At 30.8% G+C, this 22,654-nt stretch overlaps 1 protein-coding gene across 5 annotated transcripts in view; it reads left to right on the top strand.

Moving 5' to 3' along the window:
- Positions 1-250: 250 nt before the first annotated feature.
- LOC143064371 (serine/threonine-protein kinase DCLK3-like) overlaps positions 251-22,654 on the top strand; it is a 70,239-nt gene continuing 47,835 nt past the window's right edge. For 4 of the 5 annotated variants that reach the window (XM_076237148.1, XM_076237147.1, XM_076237146.1 and 1 more), the window contains exons 1-2: positions 251-355; positions 14,678-15,182. In XM_076237148.1, coding sequence (XP_076093263.1) covers positions 14,792-15,182 — 391 coding nt within the window. In that variant the 5' untranslated portion in view covers positions 251-355; positions 14,678-14,791. Of the gene's footprint in view, positions 356-9,124; positions 9,366-14,677; positions 15,183-22,654 lie in introns of those variants that run through there. The other variant, XM_076237145.1, reaches the window with a different exon arrangement.

The raw sequence follows: 22,654 nt of genomic DNA, 5'->3' as shown, positions 1-22,654 counted from the left end.
AATGTTATTATAGCTATAAAACTTCAATGGTGAAACAAGATTTGTATACATAGTAACTTTTAAAAAAAACTTTGAGTGCGGTATTTTTACTTTTTAATATGCAAGTAAACGCGTTCAATATGCCCAGTGTACAAAGCCTCCATATGTAAACTAGAATAAGACAGACAGTAAAAAGAAAGTGAACAAATCAAAATCTTTAAGAAGGCCTGAAACGGAGTGTTGATTGATCAGTAAATATATCAACCCCATGGGGTACCTCAACAATTAAGATCAGGTAGCAAATATGGCGGACGAAATTGGATTTGCTACATAACTATTTTATATTGATATTCTTGGAGTTTTTTTACGGAAACATGTAAGTTTCTTCCTTCTAACACAAAGAAAATGGAATACTTGTATCTTTAACATTTGATTCAACGTTTAAAGGGTTAAGTTAATCGAATACTAGCGGAAATTACACTTGAACAGGTGCTCGTTTCTAAGGAAGCTTTCAGTTACCATTTAGTGTACTTTTATCAATGTGACAATACCTCTTTGCTTTAAAAGTTGTTTTATAAAATAATTTTAATCAAACAAAAATTAACAGATCTTTTACAGTCGTCAGACTTTAGAAGTGTAATCTTAAAAGAGAAAATATGGACATCTTAAATTTCAGCTTAACAAAGGGAGATAATCACTTGTTATTTTACTCTTACATTTTTACTGCAGCTGTAAGAAACCAACAATTTGTTAAATGCTCACAACTTTTTGATTGTGCATTGCAGAGCTTACCACTCAATGAACATGTATGTCAATAATTCTGACAATCTCTTTTTAAATGAGAAAACATCAGCTTGCTTAAAAACAAAATTATTAATTTAAGAATAAGAATTTTTATTCACCAAATATTCAGGCCCCTTTAGGGCAAATAAAACATCTTGGACAAATACATGTACTTGCATATATTGGTCCCAGAAAAAATAACAATGTATACTCAATATTGGAGTATGACATTGTTGCCTCCAAATGTATTATTCATTTAAATTTATACTTACAGTCATGACAGTGTTAACGTTACAGTTTTTAAAATCATATGATATACAATTTATAAGTACATTAAATCTTTCTTAAAATCTACACACTGTCACAATTACAAAATGTATTTTTAAAATGCTTCAATTGGTTCAATATATAACTTTTTGACTGTTTACTTTTTACCATCTCTGTGATAAGACATTCTGGTTATTAAATAAGTATAAAGAGCAACTGAAAGAGGTGAATATCAACTAGCTTACAATCTGAGCAATTTGATGAGAAAATCGACTGTTCTCCTTATTTATTTTATTATGTATTCAAACATAATACTGTATTAAACAGTTCACAGTTCACCCTCCCCCCCAAAAAAAAAAAAGGATTTACTTATACTTAACCAGGTACCGGAATGTCCAACCAGGTTACCTGTTCAAAATTATAAATTTCAGAGTTAAAAGTTGGTTATATGAAAATAGATTTGACACCTTTTCATTCACTTAATTGACTATAATCGTTTGGTAGGTCATTTGGTACCTTTTAATACATGTAAGTGTTTACTGTATTAGGTGATAATTGCTAGCCTATACAGGCCTCAACAATAACGCTTGTCCGATTGTCCGGTACCAGAGTGGAAAAAGGTCGGACAAGTAAAAGCTGTATCAAGCTTGTCCTTCGGGACAAGTACAATTATTCAGCAGAAAATAAATTTAATCCAACTTTGATGAACAAAGTAATTATAAACAAAAAACAAGAAAACAAATATTAGTTTGACATGTTTCTGCATTCTGTTTATTCAAATGCAAAACCTTTTTCTTCAACATGTTAACTTGCAATCGTTAATTTTTAACTGGTTCTTTGTCAGGTACTTTTTAACAGATAAAAGGTATACTATTCTCGAAAACCAGTCTTACTGATCCGAATTAATGTTGCGCTTTGTACATGTAGATAAGGTAACTTTACAGGACAGTTGGTCACCTCTACAGGTTTAGCTCCAAGTTTAGTAGACAGTTTGGCACCGTAGGAGACATATTTAGAGCGCATTTGTTTCTAACCTAAACATGTAATAGGTACGTAGTCGTTTAATCCATTTGTTTCTTACAGTTTTTGGTCAACGTTGACATCGTTCACATAAACGATGTACGCGCAAAATAGTCGCGTAGTCGTTGGTCGTTTATCGTTGAGCCGTGTAAACGATAAATTTGTTTCTGCATCTGTCATTTAAATAATTACGAGCACATGTTGTTTTCATAAAGTCCTGGTTATTTATTTCCAGCACTTTTACCTGTTTGTTTACAGTGCGTGAGTGTAATCTATTTCTGTCTGACTATGCGGGTCGATTTCGGGTTAGAAACAAATGCACTCTTAGTAGACATGATTGATAGACAGTTTGGCAAGGCAGGAGACATTTCGGGACCATGACAAATCAGTACCTCATTTTGCTACTTTATTCTGTTCCTTATAACAAATACCATACTGGTAATTTTTTCACAAAATTTTGAACATTTTTGGACAAGTAACAATTTCATTTTGACAAGTAAATTTTGGTATGTACTTGTCCTACAGGACAAGTTGAAAAAAAAGTTATTGTAGAGGCCTGCTATATAAATATTCATGTTTAAATTTGATATCATTAGAAACCTGAAAAAAAAACTACAGTCTTTAATGAAACTTTAATGAATATATTATGTGTCAGAAATGTAGACTTTTAGAATCACTGAATAGATACTAGTAGTTCAAGTTTGTTATTATAGATAGTCAAAGTTTGTTATAGATAGTTCAAGTTTGTTATATATATATATTTTGTGGACAAGTTATCATTTTGTACAAACTATATGTACAAATTATAATTTGTACTATAATTTGTACAAAAAAAATGTACAACTTATAATATGTACGTAAAAATGTACAAATTATAATATGTACGTAAAAATGTACAAATTATAATATGTACGTAAAAATGTACAAATTATAATATGTACGTAAAAATGTACAAATTATAATTTATATTTTGATTTTGTACAAATTGTAATTTGCACAAAATGTGCATGTACAAATTACAATTCATACAAAATTTGAAGAAATTTCTCATTTGTTAATGTTTATGAAATAAACCCATTTACGACCCTAATTATAACCTTTAGGTGTTTTATGATAAAGTTGATATTTAAGGAGGCTCGAGGGTATAAAAATTTCAGAAAAAAAATAAACATTTGTTTTTCATTTCAAATTTTATTTGTTACCTTTTGTAGTTGTTACTTATTATATGGTACAAAAATCATTCAAAACAAACAATTCGTGTTGGCCCCAGATGACTTTTAAAATATATACATCATTGAAAAAGTTCCAAATTATCTCCCTTTGGTGGAAAAATGCCATTTTTTGGCTTTAAAATTGAAATATCTTTTTTAACTCATCGGTGACCTATATTTTTTCATATAATTTCCATATAAGCTGTACTTAAACTAAATTATTGTAAAATTTGAGCATTTTCTGTAATAAATTTCTTTCTTTTTTTTTTTCGATATTACCTTTATTTCTCCTATTACTTCAACAGAAAAAAAACACCTTTACAAAAATGTATGCTTCTTTCGATGGCAGATTGTGAGCCCAAATGAACGGTGACCCCACTTTTTTATTTTATTTTTCTAATAACTATAAGATAAAGTTCATTTATAGAAAAATATAGAGAAATCCTATATAAATGATTTAGACCCGTGAACCCCCTTAAGGCCATTTTGTGCCATAGGCGAACCTTCTTGACCTGTGGAGGGGGGAGGTAGGACATTAAATGTTTGACTCGTTCAACCATGAGTAACATCTAAGTTCTAAGTTACCTCTAGATGTCTTTTGGTTATTTAGTTGTTGGGTTGCTGTTCATTGATTTATACATCTGTTCTGAATCTCTGTTTATTTGTATAAAAGTTAATATTGTAAAAAAACAAGAAAGCTTGTAAAATTTGTTAGACAAATCAGTATATATGTCTGGGAGTAACTTTAATCAAAAGTTATGAAATAAGAAAAAAAGTTGTCATGTCTTGTTTGATCCAGTTGCTGGGGCAGGATGTTTTGTTCACTAAACCTGTGAACTGAATGCAGTTATTTAATGGGCTAACCATCTCAACAAAGAATTTATAGCCATAAGTAACACAATGAAATTCAATTCTCAGGTGAAAATATGTCCATTAAAGTGAAAAATAAATTTTGTGGAGCCCTTTATTGTTGTTAAGGGTTTTGTTTGAGATAGCAACTGAGGGATAAAGAGGAAGTTGCAATTTACCCAGAATCCCTCATTTTTTAGTAGCTTTCTGTACCTTTCAAGGTAAGATTATTTTATAAATGGGGGCTCCTAATTAGATATGGGTACATATATTTTAATATCATTCCATCTACAATGTATAACCAGAATTCTAAAATTTAACTTTGTATGTCTAAGATTACTTATGTAAAAAGTCTCATTTAAACAGAACAATCTTTTAGCAATACAGGGTTAATTTGTTCTTTATCCTATTTGACCTACATTACTTTCAATATTGATATATAGACATATATTTTTTTAACAAAATTTAGAAATACAATTAATTTGCATTAATTTTCTTTTTACTGAAGATATTTATATATAAGCCAATGGCTGATTCTGGACGGTGGAGTGTACGTCTTTACATGTACACTGGACCCGTTTCAATTGTCTTTTAAAATTTGACCTGATGTATTTTATCCATTTTTGCAAATTTTGCATCCCTGTTCTCCATCCCTAAATCAGCTCATGTTAATTTTATTTGATTATAATTATTTTACATCAGATATTTAGACATATATTGCATAGGCATTATGTATATGGTTGACTTATGAAGACCTGTAGCTTATTGTGTCAAAAGCTCATTAATGTTAACAATGTACTATAAAATTAAGAATGAGAATTGGGAATGTGTCAAAGAGACAACCATCTGACCAAAGAGCAGAAAACAGCCAAAAGCCACGGTCTTCAACAAATTGGAAGGTTTTTCTATCACTGACCGCCTGGCATAGATGGATGGCCTGAGTAAGATTTGGAACAAATATTCAGAATGTTTAGTTACCAATGCTCTTGAAAAAATCTGAATTGTTTTGCCCTCAAATATTTTTTTATTAGAGAACCCTTGATTAGGAAATAGAATAAGTTACACTGTGTTTTCTAGAATTATTTACTTTTTGGGGCTTATTTTTTTTCAAATACTTGACATTCTTCAGAGTTTGTATTGGTCCTGTTGGGATATGAAATTTATAAAATATTGTAATCAAGATTAATTTCAGAGCTAATATTTTATATAGTTTTGATTCTATTCTTTTAATATGTCAAAGTTATAGAGCTGTTCAAGATGAAAACAAAGAATAAAAGTTAATAAATTGATAAAAATTGTGTATAGTTAGATTAAAATGAAATATTAAAAAAATCCAATAAAACTGTATATTTAATGAAAATGATAATATATATACAAATGTAGGCTGAATATCTTAGTATGTAGAATATTATCTTTAGGAATTTCTACATTCTAAAAATATTAATCAATTGTTAATGTACATATACATGTATGCCAAAAAAATGTATGAAAACCTAGCAAATAATATTTTCAAGTCCTTCAGCTGGCCCCTTCAAAGCATATTTGCAATATTTTGTTGAAAAATCCTATGCGAATAAAGTATTCAAAACAAAAATTTCAATGGAGGAAAGGGTTAAGAAGAAATAACAAGGGAAAAGTGAAATTGGCCCTTTTAGTTAATGGAGGCATACTCAGTTTGCGAAAAAAGACGTTATTTGCATGTTACATTAGAATGTGCCACCTTGTCAATTCCAACCAAACCTTTTTGATTTAGATTTGTATAAAGGTTCCTCAGTACTGGTACATTGTACATACATGTACATGTATATATATAGTATATAAATATAGGTATGAACCGAACAATATCTTGATTTACATTATATGGAAATTTTTATCATTGTAATGTGAATTGAATATGAATGGGGTTCAAGTTTGAAGACAGGTTTTAAAACAAATTATAGCAAATTATACTTGGCAGTATGAATTCACTCAAAATATAATTAAAGTGAATAAAAAATCACTTATTGTATGAAAATTTAATATTCTTCTTGGTAGACAATTATAAATGAATATAAAAACTCGAGATTATTAAATTATGAAATGAGGATTGTATTCTTAAAAGAGATTTGTTATTCATGTCCGCTGTAGGTGGTAAAGTTGAAAAAAAAACCAACAATCTAAAATGGAATTCAAATCTTTCCTTCAAAAATGCATAAAGTCACATAAGGGTCTTGTCCACAGTAAGGAAACATAGTATTGCCTTTAACTTTTGCTCCCTGCTGTAGAAAAGGGGGCATTAAGTGTTACCCTTGCCATCTTTGAGACTTTTAGGTCAACATGTTTTCAATTGTTAAGAGTTTTCATAATGGCTGAAGATTGAATATGAAGATTTATTTACATGTACATTGTATTACTTATAATATTGAGTAAATTCTATATGTAGAGGTATTTTTTCTGGGTTACTGTTAGTCTGTTACATACATTTGTACATATATAAAGGATTTTGGCTTTGGTGTTTAAGAATCACAAATCCCCATTTTAAGCCCCTGAGTTGTTGGTAAATTGACAGGTAAATTAGATGCTTTTTTAATGCAGGCACATGTCAGTTTGCTTTATCTATCAGCTTTACAATATTACACTGATAGACTTAAAAGACTTTATAGAAAGTCAATATTTTGTTTTGAATGTTTACATTTACTTCTTTATTGAATGAGTTCCATGCATATACATCCACTTATCTTGTTTTTGTTTGTATGGAATTTTTTATTGTTCTATTCTAAGATCCTTTTGGAAATAGATCATATTTTTTCTTACATTTCCATATTTGATTTCGATTCCATTTAAAGTATAAATAGTACTGGAGGTAGGCTGCATGCTGTTCAGTTTACTGAAGTACATTACTAGTAGACAATGCAGGTATGTATTGATTGGCAATTCAAATCTCAGTTATTCTGACTTTTAGAAGTAAAGAATTTTTAAAGTTCTCTGACAACTGTCTTTGATTCTGCCCTAAACAAATTGTGGTATGATTGCCAATGAGACAACTCTCCACAAGAAAACAAATGACGTAGAAGATTAGCAACAGTAGGTCACAGTATCACCTTCAACAATGAGCAAAACCCATACCGCCTAGTTTGCTTATCATGAGTTTATTAGAGAATACAAAAAGTTAAAATCACATAAACTTATTGCACTAGTGAGCTCTCACTATGTCTGGAAGGTTGTTGGTTGCATTTCTGGCTGGATCAAATCAAGATCTTTGAATTGTGAAGCTTAATTAGGCATGCAACATTTAGGAGTAAGAACAAAGACTGCTAGGCTCACCGTTTGTATGGGTAAAGTCTCCCTACCATCTTGTTATAGCTAGCATATTATAAATCTCTTTCAGAGTGTCTGTCAAGGAGAGATTTGATTTTTTATCACATTGAACATGGTGTTTCCTCTTGTGTATACATTGCCGGAATTAAGAAGGCATCAATCCATCAATTTATCTTATAGACATTACCGTATAAATCATTAGTAATCAGCTTATGATGAACAAAAAGAAACTGTTAATGGATGAAAGCAAGGTTATAATATATACTTGTTTAAAATATGAATTCCATATACGTGTTTTAAATATGAATTCCAAGTGACCCAATTATTTCAGCCATCAATAACAGCATTATACCAATCTTATAATAGGTATAGGAAGATGTGGTATGAGTGCCAATGAGACAACTCTCCATCCAAATAACAATTTATAAAAGTAAACGACAAGCTATAAAGGGCCCCAAAATTACAAGTGTAAAACCATTCAAAGGGGAAAACCAACAGTCTAATCTATATAAAAAACAAGAAAAGAGAAACATGTATAAACTACATAAACAAACGACAACTACTGTACATCAGATATAAACCCCCATTCTATTCTGTAAGTAAGTAAGTAAATTATTTATTATAGTGACGTGTAAATATGTACAGATTATAAACATATAATATATGATAAATATTAATACACCCGGCCAAACGGACCTATAAGTGAAGTCACCTCAAATGAAATTGTATGTCTTGTAGAAGGACATATATTATTTGCCAAGCCAGTTCTCTAATTGTAACATGGTCATAAGAATGATTAAAAATAAACTGATTAATAAAGTGATTAGCACTAATACATACAAATCTAGGGTACTGTTTTACTTAGGTATTACAAAGTATTTAGGATTTTAATGCCATAATAGTGGTCAAACTGAATCATCAAATTTTAGATTGAAACACAAAAAAAATGTTGGAATAGGTCGATGTCAGAAAGCAACCCAATGATAAAAAATAATCAAAAGGCATTAAAAGGGCAAAACACCATCCTCCCACATAGGCAGGTTTCAAGGGCCAAAAGGTTGTAACTTAATTACATGGGTAAGGTTATGGTACTGTTTCATGATTGTGATATAGTTTGATGTGTTGCAGATCATAGGCAGACTTTAGGGGGTACTATTGGTAGTATTTGTTTCATATTCTTTAAACTTCTTTAAATATTTTTTAATATTTAAAAAAAAAGGTGAATATGGCAATGGAATTCAAGTTAGTATTTAATCATAAAATGTACAATATTTGACATGACATATGGAAAATTTTTTCAACCTCAACCTACTGAAAAAGTGCAGTGTTTATCTTTATTCTAAATCTGGTATTAAATTAAAACACAAGTGGAAAATAGTTTATTTTTTTAAGTTAAACTGTAAGTGATATATTGAAATAAAAGAGGTGATGGCATACTTCCAGTTAATTTAAATTATTTTGATTTTAAATTCACAAATGACTTGAAAGCATACAATGTAACCAAAAGACATAAGTTGATCCTGGGTAAAATACTTTAACGATATTGGCATGAATCCATGAAAAGTATTATTGTAATAAGGGGCCATAACTGTGACCATGACTGTCATTGAGTTTTACCATTATTGTTCTAATAGAAGTTATTGAAATCTACCCAATACTAACAGTGTCAAAATCATGGGTCATCTCATGTGTGTAATTTGTTAAGCACAACACTCACACATACAGGATTTAACAAAATCATCTTACATTTAAAATTCTTGTTGTGAATTATTTAAAATCAGCTGGATTGCTTTAATAATTTCATCCAAATCATGTCGAAAAATGGGAGAGTGAAATTAATCACATGAAAGAGTTTGTCTAGTGGAGTTAAAGAGTTAAGGAATTTGACTTTGAATAGAATATGAAATCGATAGTCATGTTCATTCTTTTGATAATCGAATTATAGATACTTTGACTGTGGTAAGTGTCAATATTCTTATACAGCGGGAACTTATCTACAAAGATTACAGAAAAAAGATTTTATTTTATATTTGAATTTTAATGTTATATGTCATATTTACATTTTGTTAAGAGAAATTGACAACATGGGTATGATAGTAATTTGATATAATACTAAATTGCAGGTACTTTTTGTACTTTAAGAATCATTTCATTTGTTAAGGGTCAATAAGGTTTAACATGGAGACATGGTAGGTACAAAACACCCACCTGTACTGAACACTCCATTATACAGTTTATACATCAAATAACCATCATCAAATGACAAATGTTACATGTATCTGTTACACTTGTTTGCAGTGTTGCATCTCATGCTGACTGGACTTAAAGAGTTTTTTGTTTGGTTATAAGTTTCTGAATGAAGTTGAGACCTTGGCATGTAACAAATATCTACATATGTTACTTAAATTTTTGTATGGAATCTAAAGATTTTTATGATGATATCGTTCTTATTCAGTCTGAAATGCTGTAAATTTTATTTGTCCTAGCTATGGTGACTGATACCTTTCATTTTAAACTGTACAAGTACACACCCGTGATATCGCTGGTCCGTAACTGAATTAAAGTATACAACTATGCCTAAGCCTTATTTTAGTAATTGGTATTGTCATCTGATAAAGTCATGTCGATTATAAGATACACAGTTTTCTCTGCTTTCAAATCTTTCTGTTTGAGCCCGTCGACCTGGAACTTGTCAATTATTGGTAATATTAATTATTTGGAAAACAAAAGGTCCTGGCTATCCAGGAATGGAGTATTTTTTAATCAACATCATTGTCCCATATTAGTTATCTTAGAAACTCTAAGAAAATCTTATCTTGCTGATTGCCGAATAAAACTACAATAGGGAAAATTTTTACAAAGATTGAATTAAGTAGTGTCGGCCCTTTGATTATGACCCGTGTATATAGCAAAATCCTAAATACACCGTTTGGTGGTGCGCCTGTCAAATGCGGAACGTACCCTTTGATTATGACCCGTATATATAGCAAAATCCTAAATACACCGTTTGGTGGTGCGCGCTGTCAAATGCGAAACGTACAGATAAGGTAATAGGTAACAGGTGAATATATTATTGGTATCGGTATCGGATTCGCCCCGGAACTTGTTAATTATTGGCAATATTAATTATGTGGAAAACAAAAGGGTCTGGAGTGGTGTAATTTTTAATCTACACCATTGTCCTATATTAGCTATATATAGAGTTGAATTCTTTGATTTGTCGTTTTTACCCGATGACGGCTGACAAATTGGACCTCGTAATTTTAGTATTATAGATGTTATTTGTAAAAGTACATGAGTTACCTTATTGACTCCTTCAGGCTTTAATGTATAATAATATGCAGCCTTAACTTTTCACACTTACCTATACTGATGTACCAAGATTTATACATATTTTAAATTTGGTCTTGGGAGACTTCTACTATGATACTAATAGAAACACCTTGTTTGGCCAATAGGAAAATGCAGCTCTGCAGGAATATCCTTTTTTTATGATATGTAATCTATGTCCTTTGAACCATGGCTTGAATATGTGTTGCCCCCAGAGTTGAGGGTTGAGTGGTCACCCAACATGTTTAGTCAGTACTTTGACCTATAATGGTTTTCTTTTACAAATTGTGACTTTGGTGGAGAGTTGTCTCATTGACACTTATACCACATCTTCTTATATCTATTAACCTGCCACATTCTATATGTGAATGTCACAAATCAGGAGCCTGCAGTTCTGTAGTTGTTGTTGGTTGCTGTGTCATCTTTGATTTTTCGTTTATGGTTTTATTGGTTTCTTGTTCCAACTGTTGTACAATGTGTCTTGTTTATATAAAGATATATTTATAGCTGACTATACAGTATGGGGTTTGCTTAATTTTGAAGGCCTTGCAATGAACTATAGTTGCTTAATTACTTGTCATTTGGTCTCTAATGAACAGTGGACTCATTCTCAACCAGTCACCACACGTCACAATCTTCTTTTTTTTTATGTGACAAATTTGTTTTATATAGTGCTTTAGTATTGTGGTTAAATGCTGCAATATTACAGACTTGTGATTCTTTTAAATTTTGGTTCATTTATGAGGGGGGATAGGACCTTTATCAGGACTCCGGGATTGGTGTTTTTAAGCTTGGGATTTCGGGATTGACCCTTTCGGGATCTGGGAATTATTTTTTCCAATTAGTAAGAGATGCCAGGATTTGGATTTTTTTAACTTCGGGACCTCAGGATTTCGTGTTTTTAAGCCCTGGATTTCGAATTCAGTACCCCTCTACCCCCCCCCTCATTTATATGTTAATAGAGTTAGTGTGGTGTCAATTTCACTGAACTAGTAATTTACATTATGTTTATAGCCACTGCTCAGGCCTGCCTTCTGGTGCTGGATTTTTCTTGCTATCTTTTGAAGACCCATTTGTACCCTTGGGCTGATTTCTGCTCTTTGGTCGGGTTGTTAAGCCTCTGTGACACATTCCCCATTTCCATTCTCAATTCTATTATAACTTTAGTGCTTTAAAGAATTAATGGTCTATTTTGAGTAGTTCTGAGGTAATACCTTCCCACAGGAGATATATCTTATCTTCTGTCTTCTTTTCTTTGCAAATTAAATATCACATGGTTTAATCAGTATATTCTATAATCAATATAAGGGTGATTACTGTCATAATACAGGTGATATAAGTAGACCTTTTCAGCATATTGATTTTTATTTATCAAATATTTTAGCATATTGTCAACAAAGAACATTTGGTGGTGGGATACTGGGTAAGATTTTGCAGTCAGGGTGGGATAACATTGAGGAAAATTGTATTTATTTTAGCATTCACAAAGTAATTGAGGATCATTATAATGCCTAGGTACCTGAAAGGAGATTTTTTTTATAGTTGAAGTTGTAAACTCTTTTTGGAATGGTTACATTTTAATAATCGAAGCATTTGAAAATGGAACTACTTTGCAAAATTGGCACCTATTTTATTTTACTTTTCACTTAATTTAGATAAGACTGGATGCTTTGGTATTGGTTCCTGTTTGAAAAAGCTGTCATTTAACATATGCAGATGGATTTTTTAGTATGTTCTCAGATGTATTAGATGACTTCCTTCAGTTGACATACATAGCCCATTATCATTGTTTTTCATGGCTATTATTAATTTCAAGTGTAACTGTCCTTCTTTTAACATACAAGATTACCTCAGCTATAATCATTGTGTTAAACTGTTAAATAAATTCTGTTTTAGATTAAAATTGATCTTATTACAGACCTGGATTAATTTTCAATTCAGATTATTCATTGGCTTGTTCAGATTGTATCAATGATCAGAAATTAGTATATGTGGCATTTCATTCTTGCTTCATTGTTAAATCATATCAAGTTGTTTCGAAATTTTTCATTAAAATCTTGCCATAGGATATTTTGAATTTTAAGAAGTTTTGAAATTGTAGAACCGCTAACTCATTTCTTTATTAATTGAATTCAACTTTAACTGCTTAAACTGTCTTCCTCTTTCATATCATAGTGTTTAAGTATAAGGAATAATTTAATAATATGATATATTAAAATACATATCTTTTCAGTCTATTATATCTGTGAATAAATAATAAATGGAGAATACAATGTACCAATTTCATTTTTCTTGCTAATAAAACAAAATAAGTAACAACAAATGATATGTTTTTTCCAATGTCTCACCTTTTCACTGTGGGCAGTGGCTGTTTAATATCAATTAATTGATTTTCCATAAACTTTTAATTTTTATGGTTGTTTTTAAATAAAAGTTGAGTGATACAAAATATTATGATATTTGTAACAGACTGGCAGATCCAGGGTTAAATTCTTGGGGTTGGGACTTGACCCTTTTATCTTGGGTTGGGAACCCCCTTTTAAAAAAGGCTGGATCCGCCCTTGTGTAGCCTTTATTTTTAAAAGAATTATAGGGACAATAATCTTAATAGAAAAGAAATTTGATTGGTGATTAATTGATCATTGTTTGTTTCCTTACATCCAGTGGCTGATAGTTTTAATTGCTGCAATGCCAATTTAGTACCTGTACAATTTACATTTTCTGTGCATTTAAAAAAAAATGTGCAGTGTTGTAGGTCGTGGACTTTAGTGGATTGGTATTGAAAAAGGCCAATGGTAATGTGATCCCTCTTTTTATGCAAATAAGTGCTGAATATAATAAAGGGGATGAAATCATGCATGCATGCTATTAATATATTAACAGAAAAAAAGTGATAACTTTTTTTGTTAACAGAAAAAAAGTGATAACTTTTTTTGTATCAACAGCTTAAACATTTACTCCTTACAAGGTCCTCCTCCACAAAACACCAGAAAAGGTTATCTTTATTATTTTCTTACTGTAATTAATTAATTATTGATCAGACACTGTTAAATCAATATCATACCTAATTTCATGGAAAGTTGTTGTGAAAGGGAATTACTAATTTATTGGTGAATTAAATGTTTTCTGCTGAACATTTTCATTTGATCAAAATGCAATGTTCTATTCAAAGTTTGAATGAGTGAACCAGGGTATGAAGGGGAGAGTATGAGGAAAACAATAGTTTGTTTGTGAAGAAGGGGATGGTGTGGGGGTCTTTGTTCTTTGATAAGCTGTCACTTTTTACTTATTACAGTAAAATTAAATAAAAGTTTAGTTCATTATGCTTAGATCAACTTCATGCCAGTTGAACACTGAACAGAACGAGGAACAGATAACTAAGATTGCTGACAAAAAAATGAGTCAGTCAGCCTTATTAAGCTATTAGAAATTTTCAGCAATGTTTGAAGAATGTAAAATAAGCTTAATATGACATCTGTTTGAATAATTTGATTTCTAATTGAATTTTTGAAGCATATATATAATTTATCTATAAAGTGACAACAGAATTTAATAATGTTGTCATATAAGAGAATTAATGTTGATCATCTTGTTCTCACACCTGAAGTCAATTCCTAGTTGCAGTAAACTTTTTTTTTTGTGAGATTCTTTGATCACCATATTAAAGTTATATAATATACATAAGGAGTGAATAGTAATGGGTTATTTTCCAGCAGTTACTATTTTACTTCTGTTTTCTAAAAGAAAGGGATTTGCTAGTTCAGAAGAATTTAATAGCACATTGAAGAAGAAATATAAAAGGAAGAAACTCATCTATAACCTTAAAAACACTATCAATTATAACACAATAATGACACAATATAAAGAGCTCATCTGAGTAATCGTTGTTCAAGTTAAGCTGGTACATATTTGTTGTTATATCTGAGTTTTTTTTATTTCAGGGATTTCCAGTGATGGAAAACACCATGTAGTTCCAACAGCAAACTTCAGCTGAAAACTGATAGAAGGATAAGCTTACTTTTGCCAATAAATACTTTTGATTTCCCAAACCTCAGATGACGGCGACCATGTCCAGAAATAGGGTTTATAACCTGCTGTCAATGTCGCAGGCCCACAAAGATGTTACTGATGAACGCTATCGAGATTTACGACGTCCTCGAAAAGTCAGATTCTTTGTAAATGGGGATCGCTACTTCAAAGGGAAAAAATTATACATTACTCCTCATAGATACTTCAACTTCAATGATCTTTTGAACGATTTGACTGGAAAGTTACCAAATAATTTGAATTTACCTTATGGTGTGCGGCAAATCTTTACCCCCTCTGGAGGAAGACGTATTACTGACATAGAAGACTTAAGTGATGGGTCGAGTTATGTTTGTGCTGGATTTGAAGGGTATAAAACGATACGCTATGGAAAGGCTGAATTAGAGCCTTGGTCATTAGGTAGGTTTAGATCACATGTTATTATATTAGTAGTTTAGATTAATGCTTGATGTAGATTTAGACATGTGCACAATTATAAATTTGAAGTTGGTCAAACTGTCCATAAAATTGAGAATGGAAATGGGGAATGTGTCAAAGAGACAACAACCCGACCAAATAAAAAACAACAGCAGAGGGTCACCAACAGGTCTTCAATGTAGCGAGAAATTCCCGCACCCGGAGGCGTCCTTCAGCTGGCCCCTGAACAAATATATACTAGTCCAGTGATAATGAACGCCATACTAATTTCCAAATTGTACACAAGAAACTAAAATTAAAATAACACAAGACTAACAAAGGCCAGAGGCTCCTGACCCGGGACAGGCGCAAAAATGCGGCGGGGTCAAACATGTTTGTGAGATCTCAACCCTCCCCCTATACCCCCAACCAAAGTAAACGTATAACAATACGCACATTAAAATTCAGTTCAAGAGAAGTCCGAGTCTGATGTCAGAAGATGTAACCAAAGAAAATAAACAAAATGACAATAATACATAAATAACAACAGACTACTAGCAGTTAACTGACATGCCAGCTCCAGACTTCAATTAAACTGACTGAAAGATTATGATTTCATCATATGAACATCAGGCACAATCCTTCCCGTTAGGGGTTTAGTATCATACCATCATAACATATATGAGAAGAACATAACCCGTGTCATGCCAACAACTGTTTTTAGAATAAATGTGTTTAGTTCCGATGCAAAGACCTTATCAGTGACTCAATATTAACGCCAAAATATGCAATCTTTAATGACTTGACAACAGTATCGTAATTATATCCCTTCTTAATAAGTCTATTCAAAGGTTTTGTAAGTTTCTGAGGTGAATACTGACACCTTTGTGCTTTATAAAGAATATTTCCATAAAAAATTGGATGTGAAATACCTGAACGTATTAGAAGTCTGCATGTTGAACTATATTTACGAATGATGTCTTTATACCGATGATAAAATTTAGTAAATGTTTTGACTAGTTTGTGATATCGAAAACCCTGGTGTAATAATTTTTCAGTAATACATAAATTTCTCTCGTTAAAATCTAAAACATTGTTACATACACGAGTGAATCGTACAAGTTGAGATATATAAACACCGTAAGATGGTGACAAGGGAACGTCACCATCTAAAAACGGATAATTAACGATAGGAAATGAAAAATCATCCCTTTTATCATAAATTTTAGTATTCAGCTTTCCATTAGTGATATAGATATCAAGATCGAGAAAAGGGCAGTGGTCATTGTTAGTATTAGCTTTATTTAAAGTAAGTTCAACAGGATAAATTTCATTAATATACATACTGAAGTCGTCATTATTGAGAGCCAAAATATCATCCAAATATCTAAAAGTATTATTAAATTTGTTTATCAGATGTTGTTTCGATGGGTCTTTGCTTATTTTTGTCATAAATTGTAACTCATAACAATACAAAAACAGGTCCGCAATAAGTGGTGCACAGTTAGTCCCCATTGGAATTCCGATAATCTGACGATATACGGAATCCCCAAAGCGAACAAAAATGTTATCTAGTAAAAATTCAAGGGCATATTTAGTATCAAAGCATGTCCAATTAACATAGTTTTTTTGTTTATTGCTACTAAAAAATGACCTAAAAGAGTTTGAACATATATATTCACATTCTGATTTTTTGAATGCCCATTTAATTAGGTGTGTGAATTTTTTCTTAATGAGAATGTGAGGCAATGTGGTATACAAGGTAGAAAAATCAAAACTTTGAACAGATTCAAAAATCACCAATATAAGCATGCAATTTATCAAGTACTTCCAACGAGTTCTTGACACTCCAAAAGTAATTTATTCCACTATTTTCGAAGGCCTTATTTGAACAATTTATTATCAGGTTTTTAATTGTACCAAGTGTGCTGGTAAGAAGAATAGACAATTTAGTAGTTGAACAATGGCTTGAAGACGAAATAAATCTATATTTGTAAGGGGTTTTGTGTAGCTTCGGAAGCCAATACATAGTTGGGACTTTCATTGTATTTGGCTCTGCTTGTAAAGCGGTGGCTAAAAGTTTATGTTTGTTACAGATTTCGTTTTCTGAAAATGGAGTCAGTTGGAATGTTGGTGAATTGGTGATTTCCTTTTTCAGAACCTCAATGTAAAATTTACGTCAAACAATAATAATATTATTAGCAGCTTAATCGGCCGGGACAAAAACGAATTCCTTGGCTAGTTCTTTTAGTTTATGTTTGATACGAGAAATAGGTTTATTGTGGTTATTGTTTATAGTAAAATGTTCTTTAAAATGTTGAATACGTATATCAACTATCTTCATTACTGAATTAAAAAAAGAGTCCAAAGATTTTTTGTCAGCTTTTTCCCGTTTTATCCATTTCATACAGTAAGTATGGAGTGAGTCGTGGATGATATTACGACACTCATTCCAATTAATAATTGACGGGGGACGATATTTAGGTCCTTTACTGAGGAATGATTTTAACTCTCGGTCTTGAACGATGTTAAGATCTCCTGTTATAACATGGGAAATGGGTCCATAAATATATTCAGAATTACTGCAATTACATGAAGTAGGTGTATTTTCACTGATATTAACATCTTTACACAATTGACTATAATTAAACACAAATTTCCGGGTAGATTTCTTGTATATATAACAAATAAGAGGTAGCTCAGTATTGTCAAAATATCCAGGAATTTGTTCTTTAACAGAATGGTCGTTAAATATGCCGGCAATATTTACAAAATCAAAGCCTTTATTGACATACTTAATTTTAATAAAATGTTTTTTATGATCTTCAGGGCGATCAATTTTGGGAAATAATTTAGAATAACAATATGCCATAATAATTTGAACAATTTCATACTTAGGACTGCTATATGAAATTGTGTTGCAATCCTCCAAAATTTTATTTAACTTATTAACCGGTAACGAACAGAGTTTTGTTAACAGATAATGTCTGCCGTTGTTTTTTGAAATAGAAATTAGGTCCGAAATATTGGTATGATTGGCCCGAAATTTTCTTTGATTGCGATTTGTTCTACGACCGTGAGAACGTTTTTTATGAACAGTTTTAGAAACTATATCCAAAATGTTAACGGAATTGGTTCTAGATATATTACCAATTCCCATGATATTATCATTTAGACCGAGAGGGTAAACTGTCTGTAATTTTTTAATCCAATTTAATTCAATCATTTTCCGTGATCGTACAAACTTTGAATGCGATTCATCAGGCTGCCTATTTACTACTTCTAAAGGTTTTTTTAACCAAGTATTTGAAACCATTTATTGGAGCACTTGCTTAACCATAGTAAGACTGTACTTTGAAAGGTTTTTAGGGGTTAAGTTCAGCATCTGTTCAGTAAAACAAGCTACAATCCCCTTGATTAGGCATGGTATATCTCTTGTGGTTTAAAGTCAAAGGTAGAGGTCATTTAAAGGTCAAGGTTCTACTTGAACAATATAAAACATGATTATCCTAAAAAGAAGATGTACTTCTTACAATTTTCACAGTTAGAGGTCAGGGTTATATTGATCCATCACCTTTTCAGGGTTGAATTGGAACTGTGTTTCCTAAAAACTTTTAAAAATATGGAAAATATAAAAAAAACTTGGCAAAAACAATTGTGTTTATTGACTATTATTTGAATCTTTATCTTTAAAATGTTTGAGTTATCCTTTTAATGATTTTTTAGAATAAGCTTAATTTCAAGTTTGTTTTAGAATAAGCTTCATTTCAAGTTTGTTTTAGAATAAGTTTCATTTCAAGTTTGTTTTAGAATAAGCTTCATTTCAAGTTTGTTTTAGAATAAGCTTCATTTCAAGTTTGTTTTAGAATAAATACAATCAAAAGCACCCATAAGCTTTTGCATATTTTGAACTTTAGGACTATTATTATACCCAAGACTAGAATTCTTTGGGACTTCTTCTGATATGTATATAACTTACATTTGAGAGATAAAATATAATGGAAATAGAAAATTAATAGCAACTAACTTATAACTTTAAATAGAGAAAAAAGAAAATGATTCCTTTAAAGTTTTTGATGAAGGTCACTTGTATTTTCAGTCCTGTATAACAACCATGTTTTTCATTAATTGATCTCTCCTTGAATGTTTTTTCCTATTACAAAGTAATGTTTTACATTAAACATGTATCAGATTTATATAATGTTTTTAAAGATTGTTTATGTGTTTATAAAAACATCTTACTCAACCTGATAAGACAGGACCTAGTATTTATAGGTTTAAATAGTTTATAAAAATATTTTCACATTAACTTTATGAATCTCATGCTTGAAGATATTATAATTAAAACTTAACACGTAGACTTTCGAAAAAAACATATTAGACAAAACAAAACAAACATAAGCATACTGTAAGGGAATGTTTGGGTTAAAGAATGTACATACTTCAAGTTTTTAGGGATAGGGAGATTTTTCATCCATGCTGGATTGTGTACAGTTTACATGTATCTTAGCATTGAAGGAAAGGGGCTCGTTGTGACCCCTCTTATTTTTATCTGTAGTTGAAATTTCCAAGTAAATCTATGCTGAAATCCTATGTCTGACATGATTTTTGTTAAGGCTAATTAGGAAGAGACAAATTAAATACAAAAGATGCTATTGTTTAGTAGTAGCAAGTGAAATGTGTATCTTGGAAATGGTCTATTTTTGCTGATCCTTTATTGTAAAACTAAAGTCAAGGTCTATTTTGCTAAAAGATTGTCAAACTTTAAAAGTTGCTTGATGGTCTTTGCAATGTTTTGATCATATACATTGTAAGAGTATTAGTTGAGTTCTCAAAAAACATATGTGAACCCCACAAAGTAGTCTTTGGAAATTTGATTTATAAAAATTATAGTTTATACTCAACACAATGTATCTTCTATTTGAGAGTTAAGAAGCCTTTGTCCCACAGTGTTCTTCTGTCTTGAAGTAGTTAGGAACCTCATAATATGTTTTTTTGTATAACTTAATATTTTGTCATAAGGAGAATATGATGATGGTGGTCACATGATTATCTTGGTTTGATTTATTCACAATTTTTTTCAGAGCTCGACATATTGTTTTGACATTTGTTTGTTTTAAGAGACTGTATGTTGAGCTTTTAGATAGGTTGTTGTCTTTGGGTTACTGCCTCATTGACATATTGCCCTTATCTCCTTTTATTCAAACTTGCAAGACAGAAATGAAAATCTTCATTAAAATACTTTTTTAAGGCCACAATTAAAGGATTGTTATATATGACAGTACATATATAAGCTTTCACCAAAACAAAAGGACATATAAGTTAAAAGTCATGGATCCCTGCTTTGTAAACCCTTGAGTAAAAGTAAGATAAAAATAAAAATCACTTATAAGTTGACAGGCTTAAATTAAGTATAATCATTAGGATTATTGTTTGAAAGTAGAAGAGGCTAATTTCAACATAAAACACACTTTTGAGACTATAAATATTTTAGTAACTCAAAATTTTAATTTTATATGAAAATTAGAACACATTTTTATTTAAAAACTGCAAAACATATAGCCCATTTGAAGCCTCTTAATAAAATTTGTTTGTTGACAATCAATACATACATGACATAGCTTAGTGAATTTGAAAACAAAAATGAAATTTGACACATGTTGATTTGTAAATTGCAATCAATTTTGTTATTGGAAATTATTCATTAATTTTTTGATAACCTATATCCTATATTACATGTATTGTGTATTTTGTTGATACCAATCTATGATATAGGGGTAGAATGACGTAGATCTATCTATACAGTAATGGGATTTATAATAATTTGGTTACATGTAAACAGTTTAAATAGTCCATTAGTATTGATCCACAAAGCAATATCAACATAATAATTTGAGACAATTTTTAAGATTTTATAATATTCATGATTATAATTGTGAAATTTAAATCAAATTCATTCTAAAGAAGTAGCCATGGTTTACAGGGTGACCTTGATCTAAGTTCTAGTGGTAGATCCAGAAATTTTCATAAGTGGGGGCCCACTGACTGCCCAAGAAGGCCCGCTCCAGTCATACTTCAGTGATTCACTATATAATCAACCAATTTTTTCCCAAAAAAAGGAGCACCAGGGCCCCTGAAAAACCCTCTAAATCTGCATGTGAGTTCTAGTTTTAATTAAGGTCATGAATCATGATCACACAATCAGTACATTTATTAAAAAACTGTGTTGGTCCTATTCTTAATTTGTATTAGTACTTATATGTCTTCCTGCTTTCTTGATGCCCTTTACTCTTTCATTTATTCTGAGTACATTTTTGTAAAAGGTGAAGCTATTGATATTTTTTGTCATGGAATGGTTATGTTCTCATTATATGCATATTTTCTGTTTTGTGAACCTCAGTTGAAATGTATTGTATTTAAACAGTATAGATATATCTCAACATGCAGTTTTTACAATGTGAAAGATAATTAACAAAATAATAATTTGTCTAATGAAGTAAAACAAGTATTGTGTATTAAAGTTTTGTTGAAAGAATTGATGTTAGATATCATACATTTATATGTCAGTTATGTGAAATAACAGAATGTCCTATGTCACTGCTAAAAAGGCTTTGTCATTAGGCCTGAAAAAATATTTTGTATTACAAAAATCTAAGTCTAAAAATGAACCTATTTCAAAGTGATAACTGTACAAATGTAAAATTACAATACTCGCTCTCAATAATGAAAAAAAATTTTAAGCAAGTTTTTACATCTGCATGTGAAGTTCCCCTTTGACTCCTTAGGATTATTTCTAACAAGTTTCTACTCCTGGATCTGAAATTAGCTTTTGACCTTATGGTCTAGTGAGTTTTAACTATTGTATGTGATAAGGTAACCATTTGACATGTAAAACTTAGGGAATTTTTAGTAAGTTTTAATATGTCATACATGTGAAGTTCCTCTGACTTCTTATGATTATTTAGTGCTTCCTATGTTTGTAATTGAAGTAGACTGACAAGTACTGTCTTCTGACTTGGTACGGTCAATCATATTTTAGATAGATTTATCAGTCTATTCTTCTGCAAATTTTGACACATGAGGAACAAAATTTGTTTAGCAAGTTTCAACGCCTCTGTATGAAGTTCTCTTCTATATGTTATTTGAAGTTCCTTTCTGACACTTTGAGATTATTTTAGTAAGTTTATACTCCTGTGTGTGAAGTTCCTTTCTGACACTTCAAGATTATTTTAGTAAGTTTATACTCCTGTGTGTGAAGTTTCCTTCTGACATCTTTGGATTCTTTAAGAAAGTTTCTACACTTTAATGTAAAGTTCACTTTAAATTGACACCATGGGATTATTTTAACAAATGTTTTACTCCTGTAAGATCATTATTTTTAAATCAGTAAACTACTTTAACAAATATAAAAGATTTAATATAACTACTAATCTATGATAATTAAAACCTCGTTAAAATCAATTATGACCTAAATA

Source organism: Mytilus galloprovincialis, chromosome 2, assembly GCF_965363235.1.
Source record: "Mytilus galloprovincialis chromosome 2, xbMytGall1.hap1.1, whole genome shotgun sequence".
NCBI classification, from domain to species: Eukaryota; Metazoa; Mollusca; class Bivalvia; order Mytilida; family Mytilidae; genus Mytilus; species Mytilus galloprovincialis.
Note: the sequence above shows the minus strand (reverse complement) of the source record. Positions and strands in the feature narration are given on the sequence as shown.